This window comes from Lepisosteus platostomus, chromosome 14 (genome assembly GCF_059453375.1).
Source record: "Lepisosteus platostomus isolate fLepPlt1 chromosome 14, fLepPlt1.hap1, whole genome shotgun sequence".
Taxonomy (NCBI): Eukaryota; Metazoa; Chordata; class Actinopteri; order Semionotiformes; family Lepisosteidae; genus Lepisosteus; species Lepisosteus platostomus.
In genome coordinates, this window is record NC_142624.1 from 5,098,219 (window position 1) to 5,111,163 (window position 12,945).

General features: G+C 39.1%; 1 protein-coding gene across 6 annotated transcripts in view; it reads right to left on the reverse strand.

The window, feature by feature from the left end:
- LOC148648770 (alsin-like) overlaps window positions 1-12,945 on the reverse strand; it is a 58,934-nt gene that overhangs the window by 4,443 nt on the left and 41,546 nt on the right. For all 6 annotated transcript variants that reach the window (XM_088606685.1, XM_088606687.1, XM_088606682.1 and 3 more), the window contains 8 exons: window positions 11,912-12,029; window positions 11,439-11,596; window positions 10,564-10,686; window positions 6,968-7,144; window positions 6,424-6,469; window positions 4,581-4,642; window positions 3,092-3,241; window positions 955-1,051 (listed from right to left, as the gene is read on the reverse strand). In XM_088606685.1, coding sequence (XP_088462811.1) covers window positions 955-1,051; window positions 3,092-3,241; window positions 4,581-4,642; window positions 6,424-6,469; window positions 6,968-7,144; window positions 10,564-10,686; window positions 11,439-11,596; window positions 11,912-12,029 — 931 coding nt within the window. The remainder of the gene's footprint in view (window positions 1-954; window positions 1,052-3,091; window positions 3,242-4,580; window positions 4,643-6,423; window positions 6,470-6,967; window positions 7,145-10,563; window positions 10,687-11,438; window positions 11,597-11,911; window positions 12,030-12,945) is intronic.

Below are 12,945 nucleotides of genomic sequence, written 5' to 3' on the forward strand. Positions count from 1 at the left end.
ATGTCATCAACTGTTTTCCCCCAAAAAGTATTTTTTTATTTAGGTATCACCTGTTTATTTAGGACTTGGTCTTTTTGTGCACTTATTCAAATTTCAAGACACCGTTTCGCGCCTAAGATAAAATTAATTTTCAATAAATTGCAGCTTTTACCTATGCATCTTTGTGCAAATCAGCCACAGCACATACATAATGTATATGAAGTGACTTGTTACTGACCTAATGTCTTCAATAGCAATCAAACAATAAGCATGTTTATATTCTCTGTTTTGAATGAGTTCTTCACTCTTGTGGACAAAGGTTAATTGTTATTTCAGTGCATGCTTTCATTTATTAAATATGTGTATCAATGGAATAAACCTTGTTTACCAGCTTTCTGGTAAATTGATCAGTCTCTAGTCCTATCACCAACTACCACACACTAAGACTGAAAAAAAAAAGTCAGGATAGCATTGGTTTCATTGGAAGTAAGTCTATATAATCTTAATAAGAATCGTGAACAAGAAGCCCACACAGTGTACAACATGCAGCTGTAAGGAAAATGTCTATCTTCTCAGAAATAGAACTACAGTGTATACAAATAGAACAATTCATTCAAATCATTTCAGAGCATATGACACAGAGAAAGGGGTTTTATAATGGCACCCTGGTAGGACATCAGCGACTTAAGTAGGCTTTTAATACAAGCAAGTCCAAAGCGATCTGGGAGAGGTGGGAAGTTTTTTTCTTCTTCACTGTGTTACTTTATATTAGATTTATCCTCACTCTGGGATACCAAACTAAATGCTACACTGCCTCCATGAGTGTCTAATGTTGTTATATGAAATATAATTGAATTAAAAGCTTTGAACTGTTTAACAAAACTGAGCGGAAGTGTGAAAGAACTTGTGTGTGGACACTGTGTGACCATTTCAACCTCCATCACTGTGGGCTTTCACCTGCTGATGTCTACTTACTTTAAGTGTGGTAAACATGATTCCCTGTTCCCCATGCTGCACACAAGGGTCCATCAGGTCTTCAATGAGATGTACTTCGGAGCCTAGATTCCTTATTCTGAAGGAAAAAAGACATTTATAGGACATCTAAAGCACAATGCAGGTGTGCCACTGCTTTGGGGCATACTGTAGCTTTTAGATGGAGGATGTTGAGATGGTGATTGCATAAACTGTGGTGCAAATGTCTTAAGGCACTTGACATGTTGTACTCTTTTCACCCAGTGTTTTGCCTTCATTATGCAGACACACAATTCTATAGTGATCTACTACAGACTTTTTAATCATTTAATTTTAAGCTGGCTGTTTACGTGACTCACAGCCCTCTGACAAATTCTGGCCTGCCACAGAGAGGCTGTCTGGCCAAGTTAAAAACTGCAGGTTGTGAACTTTCCAGACAGAGAGTGACAGTGCACCAAGTTCAACACAAAGGTGTTGCTCACTTCATAACCAGAGCAAATTAGGTCCTTTTCTTGATTTTCATCACTTCACCACCAGTACCAATGTAAATGAAAAAACTGTAAATAACCAACTTCACGTAAATAAATAGCATTAAGGTTCTTCAGAGTCTCAGTATACATGTAGTGTAAATCCTGATTGTGTCTAAGATAGCCAAAACGTTTGAAAGGCGGTGTATATTATATACTGTACACATTTTCTTGATTGCATCCTAAGCAAAGTACCTCTACAAACCCAAGATCTGGGTTGCCCCAAATCTGAACTTTTCCATTATTTAATTCTTTACTTATGAAGGACCAAAATATGTACAAGACTTGTGTGGTCTAACGCTGGCTTTGTGCCCAGAACATAAAGCGGAACCTGTCTCTGTCAATAGGCCAAGAGACATGATCTAAGACATAAGATGCTTATTCTGCATGTTTATTATAAACTTCTCACTCAGACATTTATACAGGGAAATTATGCTTATTTGTGCATTTGAGCAGTTTGTCATGTATCACTAGGTAAGCTCATTGAGACACAGTTATATAGGCGGTGCGCTAAACAGTTTGCTTCACAAAATCTTTGCATGAACTTTGTGATGTACAGTGCCCTCAGAAAGTATTCAGCCCCCCATTGATTATTTCTCGTTCTGCTGTGTTGCAAAGTCAAATTAAAGCATATTTAAATTGTTTTTTTTCCACGCCTGTAGGAGTCCTTCTCTATAATGTCAAAATGAAATAAAGTATTTCGATGTCTTCGGAATTATATACTGTAAAAATTAAAATTCTGAAAATTACTTAATTGATAAGTATTCACTCCCTTTGTTTTAACAACCTAAATCGGGTGAGGTATTCAATTATCTTGAGAGATCACACTTCATATTTTAGAAAGGTAGACCTGTGTTCATTTCGAATCCATCTTTGTTCAATTGCTTATATCACTGACTGTGAGGTCTCACAACTAAAAAAGCCGATCACATCAGTCCTACTGTCATGAAGACCCAGGAGCTGCCTGTGAAACTTCAAGAAGAAGTTGTTAGGAGGAAAAATGCTGGAGAAGGTTATAAAAAGATTGGCAAAGCTTTGAAGCTTCCTAGGAGCACCATGAAGTCCATTGTAACAAAATGGAAAAAACATGGCACAACCCAGACACTACTAAGAGAATGACAACACTTACGCCAGGTTTCCTTTTCAATTGATCCTGCTTCACTAATGCACTATAGTGAAAAAAACCCTGAGCAAACCACTCACAACTGAGAGAAAACGGAGTGGGTTCTAACAGGTTCTTATTTAGAACCGATCTGGGATGACAAAGTTTAACAAGATATGTATATGTAACATGGTACGTTGCATATAAAAATGCAGTACAATTGTGGGAGTGCTTAACTGTACAACTCTAATTTTACAAAATGAGCTGAAGGGTTGTATTTGCCCTGCTGAAGCAGGGAGGAAATCTGCTATGTTATCTCTTTGTTCTTCCTTCAAAGGAATCTCAATTTCCTGGAATCCTGTATAGCCTTGGACCTCTGACATGCATGGCACAAAGCTCAGAACGAAAAAAAGTAAATATAATGCCTATGTACTAATTTAGTATGCTGTAAATAATTTTCTATTTCCCAGACACATACAGTTTCTTCTTCAGGAGCCTTTCTTAAGCTTACCGTGCCCGAAGAACCACATACAAAAACACAGGGAAAAGGTCGTCCATGGACCACAGGAAGTCTTCTTTCAGCAGTGATAGGACTTCCTGTGTGATCTCCTCGAACGTTAGCTGAATAACGTGCAGTTTGTCTGAGGGGGTAAAAGTTGTGCTGGAAATGGAAGATAATAATTGAATTACATTAGTTCTGGAACGATCGTAATTCATCTCAAAATCTGCTTTAATTTGCATAGACACGCAAGGTGTCACTCAGAGGTGAAACATACAACCAGACAATCCCCACAAGATACAAGCACTCTAAATCTGAAAGTCTAATGAACTCCTAAAATTATATAAACTCTAGTGCAAATATTATTTACATTATTTGCCTATATACTTATACACATAGCAAAATGAAGCAACACACTGATCACTGATTAGCTAAATTAATTTGTACTGTGAACTCAATGCATCCTTAACACGACTGAATCAAAAGGTTTGTAGTTATTTTGTAATAACAGTGCCAGCAAAGGTGCAGTTACTGCATGGTGAACCCACCTCGTTAATGTCTCCCTTGCCCAGAATAAATGTACTCTGGTCTTAGTTTGAATAAATTAGCTATGTACAGTAACTAAATTAAACTCTTCACAACTTTCAAAAATAATAAAAAAAATCTGTGTGCACCTTTTCTAAGAGAGGCGACTTAAAGCCAAGCTTGAATTTAAAGGACTGCTTGGTGTCGTTTCACAACAACTTCCTAAAGCTCCTAGATGTACAGTAACACTCTTGCTCACACAAGTTCAATTCAATTCAGTTTTATTTGTGGGCGCTTTTTTTTTTTTTTTTTTTACAATGGACAAAGTCACAAAGCAGCTTTACAGATTTCCGGGCCTGAAAACCCCAGTGACCAAGCTTAAGGCGAAAGTGGCAAGGAACAACTCCCTCAGATTAAAGTAGGAAGAAACCTTGAGAGGAACCAAGGCTCAAAAGGGGAAGCCTATCCTCCTCTGGCCGGCACCGGGGTCATTAACAAGCGTGGTGTATAATTGTCTAGAACCAATCAATGAGAACTCCCAGCCTCTCTGACTGCCACTCTCCTGCACGTGGCAACTAATTCATGCTTTGGAATAATGGAATACTCTCCTTTGTACACAACAGGATCAGAGCATAGCCTAAAAGAAAAATCACAGTGTCTTAAAATAGAAGAAGCAGAATGGGGCCTTGATCATTCCAACGATCTCAGCAAAGTAGCATTTCTCCATAGAACACTCTTAAGTGATCTGAACTCTGACAACAGTACAAAAAGAAATAGAAATATTCGAAAAGCATTGACACAACCCCTTTAACTTTTCGATACATTCACGTTAAGGATGGTAAGGGCATTCCTTAAAAATAATGTAATTTATCACGAGCTGTCTGATCATGGATGACGAGAAATTCCACTGAGGCAAAAAGATTTTAGGAGTTATTTGTTTTCTTGAAAACATGGACCAATTATTTACATACATTACCTGATTTGTTGTAAACATTCCACAGCAGAAGCAAAGCAGGCATCCTTTGTACTCGGCAGTATCTACAAAACCCGAGAGATGGCTTCAAATAACTGCATATAGCCTTAAGGTAACAGCAGTAGAATACAAGATATAAGACTGAGCAATGGCCTGATTCTTTTAAACATATCAGAGAAAGTTTGATTGATCATCTCATTTGTAACTTTTTGATGTCAAACCTGAACAAACAAAACAGCTTGCAGAAGTAAAACATTTGCAAGTGTGTTTTTTGTAGTTTACAAGTATTTAAACAGCCCAGGACATGACAAAGAACAGAAGACACAACTGGGGAGTGATCTGCAACATTTCCCTAACGGATATATTGAAAACAGAACTTTCCTAGCTTTTAAAAGGAAGCAATTACATAAGTCTTCAGTATCATGTAAATACAAACCTGAAAAAGAATTTGATATGTTTATCTTCCCACATTGCATACTAATGGATGCGTCTGGGATGACATTTAAGGTCTAGCCTACATTACAATGCTGAAGACCGTAAGCATAATCTTGATTTTCGGGCACTGAAATTTACAAATGTACAAATTCCTTAAAGTTCCCTTGTAGCTGTGATGGTGCTAGACAGCACACTGGGAGCTCACTGACCCAGTGAGCCTTCCATTGGTGACGGCCATTTTGGCTCAAACACAGACAATGATTTAGCACTGAGCCAAAATGGCAGCCAAAAACCTAACCACTGAGTCAGTAGGGGATTGTTAAACCAAGCACAATTGGGTTGAAGTGTTCCAGGGCACAATTGTTCACTTGAAGTTTAAACAAACCTCACTTTAAAAAAAGAAATACTTCACTGATACTTCAATTACACTGGGGTCTATTTCCTAAACCTAATTTAGCAGGCACAAGGATTTAATGTCAGGTGTAAAACATTTCAATTACTAAAGAAAAATATGGAAAAGCTAAATAAAAACTAAAAACAAAAAAAACATGCTTTTTTAATGTTTACCAGTGAAAACTGAAATTGTAACCTGTATGTGAAGCCAAAGTAATCCCTTGGAAAAACATGACAACGTGCGCTAAAGGAATAAAGGGAGCTGTCAAGGACTGGCTTTCCTAAAAAGAAAGCTCCAAAGCATGAGATTCAAGGCCAAGAAGTGAGATTTGTTTTTTACACTCTTCAGCGATTACACATACTGTACAGTATTAGAACAAGTTAATGGTTTATTCCCTGCTGAAAAGAGAAGAAAAGAAACAACGTTTCGGCTGTGGAGCCTTACTTCGAGTGTGAGAGGTGTCTCTTTTTCCCTTTTCAGCACAGAATAAACCTTTAACTTGTTCCTTTGCAGCCTACGTATGCTGACGCACCTCTCTACTTGAACTACTGTACAGCATTAGTTTTCTAATTTTGGAGGCATTAAATTGTCTTATTCTGCATTGCATTCTCCACACTTGAAAAAGTTTTAAATACTTGCAGGTGCAGCTTCTGCTGAACAGCGTATTTGAGTAGTTTAACAGTAATCTGTTTAAAATATTAAACTTTAAATATTGTCTGCACATTTAAGTTGCACATAGTTAAATCTGAGTTAATGCTGGGCATTACACAAGACATACTAAAATAAATCAGAAGTTTCAAATCCACCTTTTAAGACCTGGACATATAAAATTGAAAACAGTTTTGAAATGAGCATTAAGGAGTTTATGATAACTTCAGTGCTTCATTCTAGGTAAGTAAATAGCAAAATAAGAAAACTGGAATTACAGTATATGCTTGTACTAACGCAAAATAACCTACAGCACATTTCTCTTTTTTAGAAACAAACTTTGCTGTTGAATTAATACTGAATACCTACCTGTTTCTTTTCTCCCAAAACAGAAATAGAGACAGGCCAGAATTTCCTAAAGAAACACAGAATTATAATTATTTGACATTCCAGTCCTGTAGCCTTTATCCCATACTGTAGATCGTGTTTGCTAAATCCTTCACATTCCTAAGTGACTCACAGGGCTGGAGACAATGCCAATGTCTGAAACTTTACAAAGTCTGAGCGTTTAAGAATAAACCTAGACAGGTCACCAGGGGTTACAGGCTATCTCCAAAAGCCACTGCTGGTACTCACTTGCAGTATAATAATAAAGTAATAAATAACCAATGTGTGACACAGCAATAGATCCTGAAAGCCCGAAGCACTATTCCACCTATACAACAGAATGATTCTTTAACATTAATAAATTATAATTCTTTAAGCTTTTGTTTCACAAGAGCGGGTCTAGCTACAATATCTAAAGGCATAAAGTTAAAGTGTGTTTTGATGAGATGGGGTCATCAAGCAGTGTGGAACGTTGGTAAGCTGGAGTCACACTAGGCTGTCAAAGCAGGGTGTTGGCGGTTCTCACTGCTGCACTCCAAGGAAATTCAGGAGGGCGATGTCCGGCTGCTTGTTGAGGCGCAGCACGCACTCCCAGTAGACGTCCTCTTCGCGCTCGTTCTCGAGGGCGTACAGCGTGAACAGAGGCGGGTAGAGGCGGGGCAGAAGAACGGGCAGCAAGAGCCCCGAGCTGGACACCACACGCCTGCAAAACAGCACACAGTCAGGGATGTAGCCTGTGGCCTGCTACATTATCGGGGTGAGCAAAAGCTTTGTGAAACCTTTGGCATGATCTGGATTCCTATAATAATCTGAACTTCCAGTAATTGCTCCTAAAAAGTCATCTGATCTTCAGATCTGTCATAATAATAAATAAACAGAATCCGAGAGATAAACAGAACCTGAGAGAAAGCCAATGGTTATTAAAAGTGGAGAATTAAACAATTACTCGCTGCTGTACCTCGTACTGTACCGAGATCACCGTATTTGCAAAAACTTGTGATGGTGGATTTGAATAATCCATGAAGTTGTAGCTATCTATGCGGATTTGGTTTTACTGGATATTACAGGCACCGTCCTTCAGATGAAACATAAAACCGCGGTCCTGATTCTCTGTGGTCATTAAAAATCCCAGGGTGTTCCTCGAAAAGCGTAGGGGTGTAACCCTGGTGTCCTGGCCAAATTTCCCATTGGCCCTTACCAATCATGGCCTCCTAATAATCCCCATCTATGAATTGGCTTCATCACTCTGTTCTCCTCCCCACTGAGAGCTGGTGTGTGGTGAGTGTACTGGCGCACTATGGCTGCCGTTGCATCATCCAGGTGGATGCTGCACATTGGTGGTGGTGGAGGGGAGTCCCCATTACCTGTAAAGCGCTTTGAGTGCAGTGTCCAGAAAAGTGCTACATAAGTGTAAGCAATTATTATAATTATTATTACAGGAATTATCAGAGGTGTGAAGACTTGTGTTTTCTGGAATTAAATTCATGTCAAATAGAACTCTGCTCTGTGCAAAGCTATTAGGTTATAGTAAAACATTTTAAGGTCTTTTAATATGTGGAGGGCTCTATACAGTATACTGTATGTATTCTACAAAGAACATCACATTTACCGTATTTTCTTGCAGCTATAAATGCAGATCTGGATATTATTTACAGGAATGATCAGAGGTGTGAATACATACTTTGCGCTGTGCAACATTATTAAGATTATAGTATAACATTTTAAGATCTTTTTAATGTGGAAGGATCTATATATGCAATCTACAAGGAACATCTTTTAGGACTGTGTTTCTTTGAAGAGCATAGTTGCTATGAAACAGGAAGTAAAGGGAATTAGCTCTTGCTATTTCGCAAGAGTGTGGGTGAGGGAACTGTCTAAAGATACTTCTAAGTCTACCATTTGCTTCTATAAAGTAACAATAGACAGATGTTTCCCTCTTATTAGGGCTCCCCAGACTGACATGATGCATAACATTTTGCACTATATCTGTACAGTATGAGCCCCCAGATTAATTCAAACCATTATCTAAGGCAGGAGTTTGTATATTCTCCCTTTGTTGCTCTGGTTTCTTCCCACAGTCCACAAACCAACTGGCTGGTTAATTGGGTCCTGGGAAAACTGCCCCTGGTATGAGAGTGTGTATACTGGTGTATGTGTCTGTGTGGGCCCTACGGTCCGAGTCTATCCCAGCAAGCAATGGGCGCAAGGCAGGACACACCCCTGCCCTGCCTGTCTAGGGTGTTACATCTGCTGTATGCTGGGATAGTCTCTGGTTCCCCTATGATCCTGTATTGGATAAAATGGATGGAGGGATATTACTTAAGGTAAAAAAAAGACATATTAAAACAACTTTTTAAGGGACACTGCTGACTCATCACATTGATGCAAATGTCCCAACATGCTAAGACTCTCTCAGTCCAATCCATCAGTTTAAAGCCCTAAGCTGTTTGTATCTGTCTGTGTGCTTGGCTTTCCCACACATCTGTATTAGAGATTTAAAAAGATCACATGAAACTGGAAGGACATCAGCTCCCTGACGGGGAAATTTATTTTAGGAATCCTGACAAAGCAGACACATAAAAGGTTTGCACTCTGTGAACTCCCAATAGATAAAACAGCAATTTACAGCAAACAAGGAATATTTCAGCAAACCTAGCCCTAGAGGAATAAAAGAAAAAAAATCAGTAGAGGAAATAGCTCATTTTTAGATGCTGGTGTTCTTTCCCAGTGCACAGGGTATGCCCCAGAGACTAGTCTTTTACAAAAATCATTTCTGTTTGAAAGCTCTTGCTTGGTTTTAGTATGCAGAATAATTTCCTTGCCACAAGCTATTTTTTTAACAAGCAGAGAATCTAATCCTGATTTTTGTGCTGTTTGGGGAAAAAAAAAAGTTCGGAGCAATCAACAGGAATTCCCAAGTGCACAATATAGACTCTGTTCCACGAGTTTCCATTTTTGATGCTTTTGAAATGCAGAACATTTTAATACACTCCGTAACATGATATACAATTTCCCACAATTACCTTCAAACCTAATGCTTTGGTTAAATTATTTTTTAAATCCATATTTTGTTGTGCTGGCAGCCCATGGTAGACATAATCATGAATTCATTTCTATAAAAACTACCCAATGAACAATCAAGACAACAGTAACATATTTGGAAATAGGCAGAATAGTGGTAAAGATGGTTAGCATTACGTCCTCAGTAATGGGCTTGTGTTCTTGACAGGAAGACCTTCTGTGTGGAGTCTGAATGATCAGGTGTGTCCCACCCACTGAAGGCTGGCTATGGTCACTTTTATAGATGTCTCTAAATGCACAGGGCCCCCCAGATTTAATTTTACCCCAATGAAATGGGAACATAAATCATCATATAATAGAATGAATTAAGAATTGGCATATTATATATTATAGGTGGGTAGCTGCGTCAGCATGCGTAGGCTGCAAAGGAACAAGTAATAGGTTTATTCCATGCTGAAAAAAAGAAGAAAGAGAACACAACGTTTCGGCCGTGGAGCCTTCTTCAGGTGTGAAGGCTTCTTCACACCTGAAGAAGGCTCCACGGCCGAAACGTTGTGTTCTCTTTCTTCTTTTTTTCAGCATGGAATAAACCTATTACTTATTATATATTATATATTGGCATAATATAATAAGCATATTATATAAACAATTCTAAAATTGTCATACATTGTACACGGCAAAGTGTGTTTTTGTGTGCACCATCCACCTGTGCAGAGTGTAGTCCCTTATGCATCTGGGAAAAACTCTAGTTGTAGCGATCCTTACTAGCAGCAAGATACTTTCTGTTAACCAACTTATTTCGACGTAACTAATAAATCCTTTTTTCGGAATCAGAATTGTAAAATTGCTTGATAAGAAATGCAAAATAAAACTGGACTAAAACACTCAAGTGGGCACAGGACAGACCAAGATCTACCAGTGTTCATCAGAGAGAGTAGTGAAGGAATTGTAATTGTGCTGTGTCCCATTACAGACATACTGTGTAACTTAAAAACTTCCCGAAGTCAGTGTGCTGTTTAGATACTTCCACTCCGATAACAGAAACAAAGAATTCCCATTTCTGTGTATGTAAAGGGGACTTCATGAAAACTGCACTCTTACCCAGGCTGTGGGGACTCGGACTTGTCCAGGTTTTCCTCCTCATTCTGCATTTTCAGGACTTGTGATTCAGTCCTGGGTGCAGGGATCACACCACCTTCTTCTGGAAGATCAGGGAAAAGGAACCTAAAACCATAAATACGTCTTCTCACTGTGCGGCACAAACCAGCATGTCATTAGAGCATGTCAATCATCATAGCCTAGAATGACATAACAGAGTCAACTGTGAACATGACCTGGGAAAGGAACATATTTTCTACCTTGACAGCGTTTCTCTTGCCGTGCATTAAAAACGGGATGAAATAACTTCAGCTTCACTGCGTTTTCTTGCATGAACAACCTCGGTGATATGAACGACGTTTGTAGCTACCCCCAATGTTTTCATTTCCCTACTGTACACTGTCATTCAGAGGAGGCTCTTAACACTGCAAGGCTGTCTGGCTCTTGAGCTATAAAGCACTTGAGTGGGAAAAAAATGTATATATTTCACTAACTGAACAAGTTTAAAACTTTTCCCAGGTTCAATTCAGAGTTTAAGCGACTGAAAAAACAGCTGAACGGGTACCTGAATTTTTGAGCTGGCCCCCTTTTATGTATTAAGGGGCATTAACAGTTTTGATTGTAATCCATAAATTTGGGTCCTTTATTCAAAGGCATAAAAAACAAAATGACAGCTTGAGATGCGTTTTCTAAACCAAAAATCCAAACGAAAAGGTAGGAGTGGCAATTACTTTAGAAATATGGGATTTATTTTAGGATGCTCTCTTTCTGCCTTCCTTCCCCTTTCTTTAACAAGACTACTGCCTAGAAAATGCCACTTTCCTGATGGAACCAGCCAAGCCTGCCCACAGTAACTGCCTGCCGTTGCGTCTGCTGACCTGACCAGCTGGAAGATGCGCTTCAGGTAGGACTTGATCTCGTTGACGGCCTGCTGCAGGAGACGCCGGTTGGCTCCCACTCCTACATACGTCATCCTGTACACAGCGACCAGAGTCTCCAGCAGCCTGCCCAGCGGGTGGAGAGGGGTGTCGCAGGCCTGTGGGGGAACATGCAAGGTTAAACCTTAGGTCAAGGTCACTTTATTAGCCATATACAATTTCTTACATTAGGAATTCCTCTTTTCGCATACACAGACACACAGACAGAGAGAGAAGCTTGGGGTCAGAGCGCAGGGTCAGCCATTGTATGGCGCCCCTGGAGCAGTTGGGGTTAAGGGCCTTGCTCAGGGGCCCAAAGGAGTAGGATTCCTCTGCCAGTTGCGGGATTTGAACCGGCAACTTTCTAGCCACAGGCGCAGATCCTTAGCCACAGAGCCACCGCTCCGCCCCATAAATATCCCATGGCACGGTACCTTGATTAAATATCTCCGGATATTCTCGTATTTCTCCAGAGTGACCGGCCCTATGTGCTGTGGAATGACTTCCAGGCTCTCCAGGGTTTTGTTGTGGGAACGACTAATCAATTCAGGGCTATGGAAACAGCAGAGAACAAAATAAGCCATAGACCGCTGTGGAGAAAAAAAAAGTACAAAATGGAGCACACCAACATGAGAGTTCAGATTCCAAAAGTACTTTTAAGTCATAATTAAGTGCTAACCTTATGGCATAGAGCTCCAAATTCTTTCACAGGCAATTAAAATATTACCTTGCATTTCTATTGCTCTTTTCATCCCTATGGATCCCAAAAGTCTTAACATATTGTATGTAGTAGGTGCATACTTTTTATATGTTTTTTTTATAGGTGCATATGTTTTATGTGAAATCAGAAAATCAGGTGAAGAAAATTATTCACCAACTGAATTAACAGGGAAAGTTAAGGAAGACAGTTTGTCCAAGTCCAAAGTTGAATTTAGCCAGGACACTGGCATAAAGCAGTACTATTTCGATGGATTGCAAATAGAAAAAAAGAAATCCAGTCCAAATGGTGACACATCTTTTCCAACCAGACTATACTGCACAAGCAATTCTGCAATTTCATGCAAATGTTGTGACAGAACATCAATTTTTTGCTGTGAAGTCTGAAATTATCAGTGATGGGATTTAGAATTCTGTCCTACTGGTTACATTGAGCCCTTAATAAAGAGACAATCATTCTGAATTGTGAAACATTAGTTGGGTGTGTTCTTTACCATTTTCTTTGTTGCTGCTTTTACCCTGATCTAACCCTGGTATTTCCACTGTTACACATTTTGGAGACTTAAAAATGTAGCGAAAAGGTTTTAAAGAACTTTCCCCTGATTAGCTAACAATATGGTTTCAACCTTCCCTTTGTGGAGAATAATATTTACAATTAAACATTTTGACATTTAACATCAAAATGTTAAAAAAAGTCATTTTGTCAAAGAAAGTGTGCATAAACGCTCACACAATTACATTTCTCAAAGCC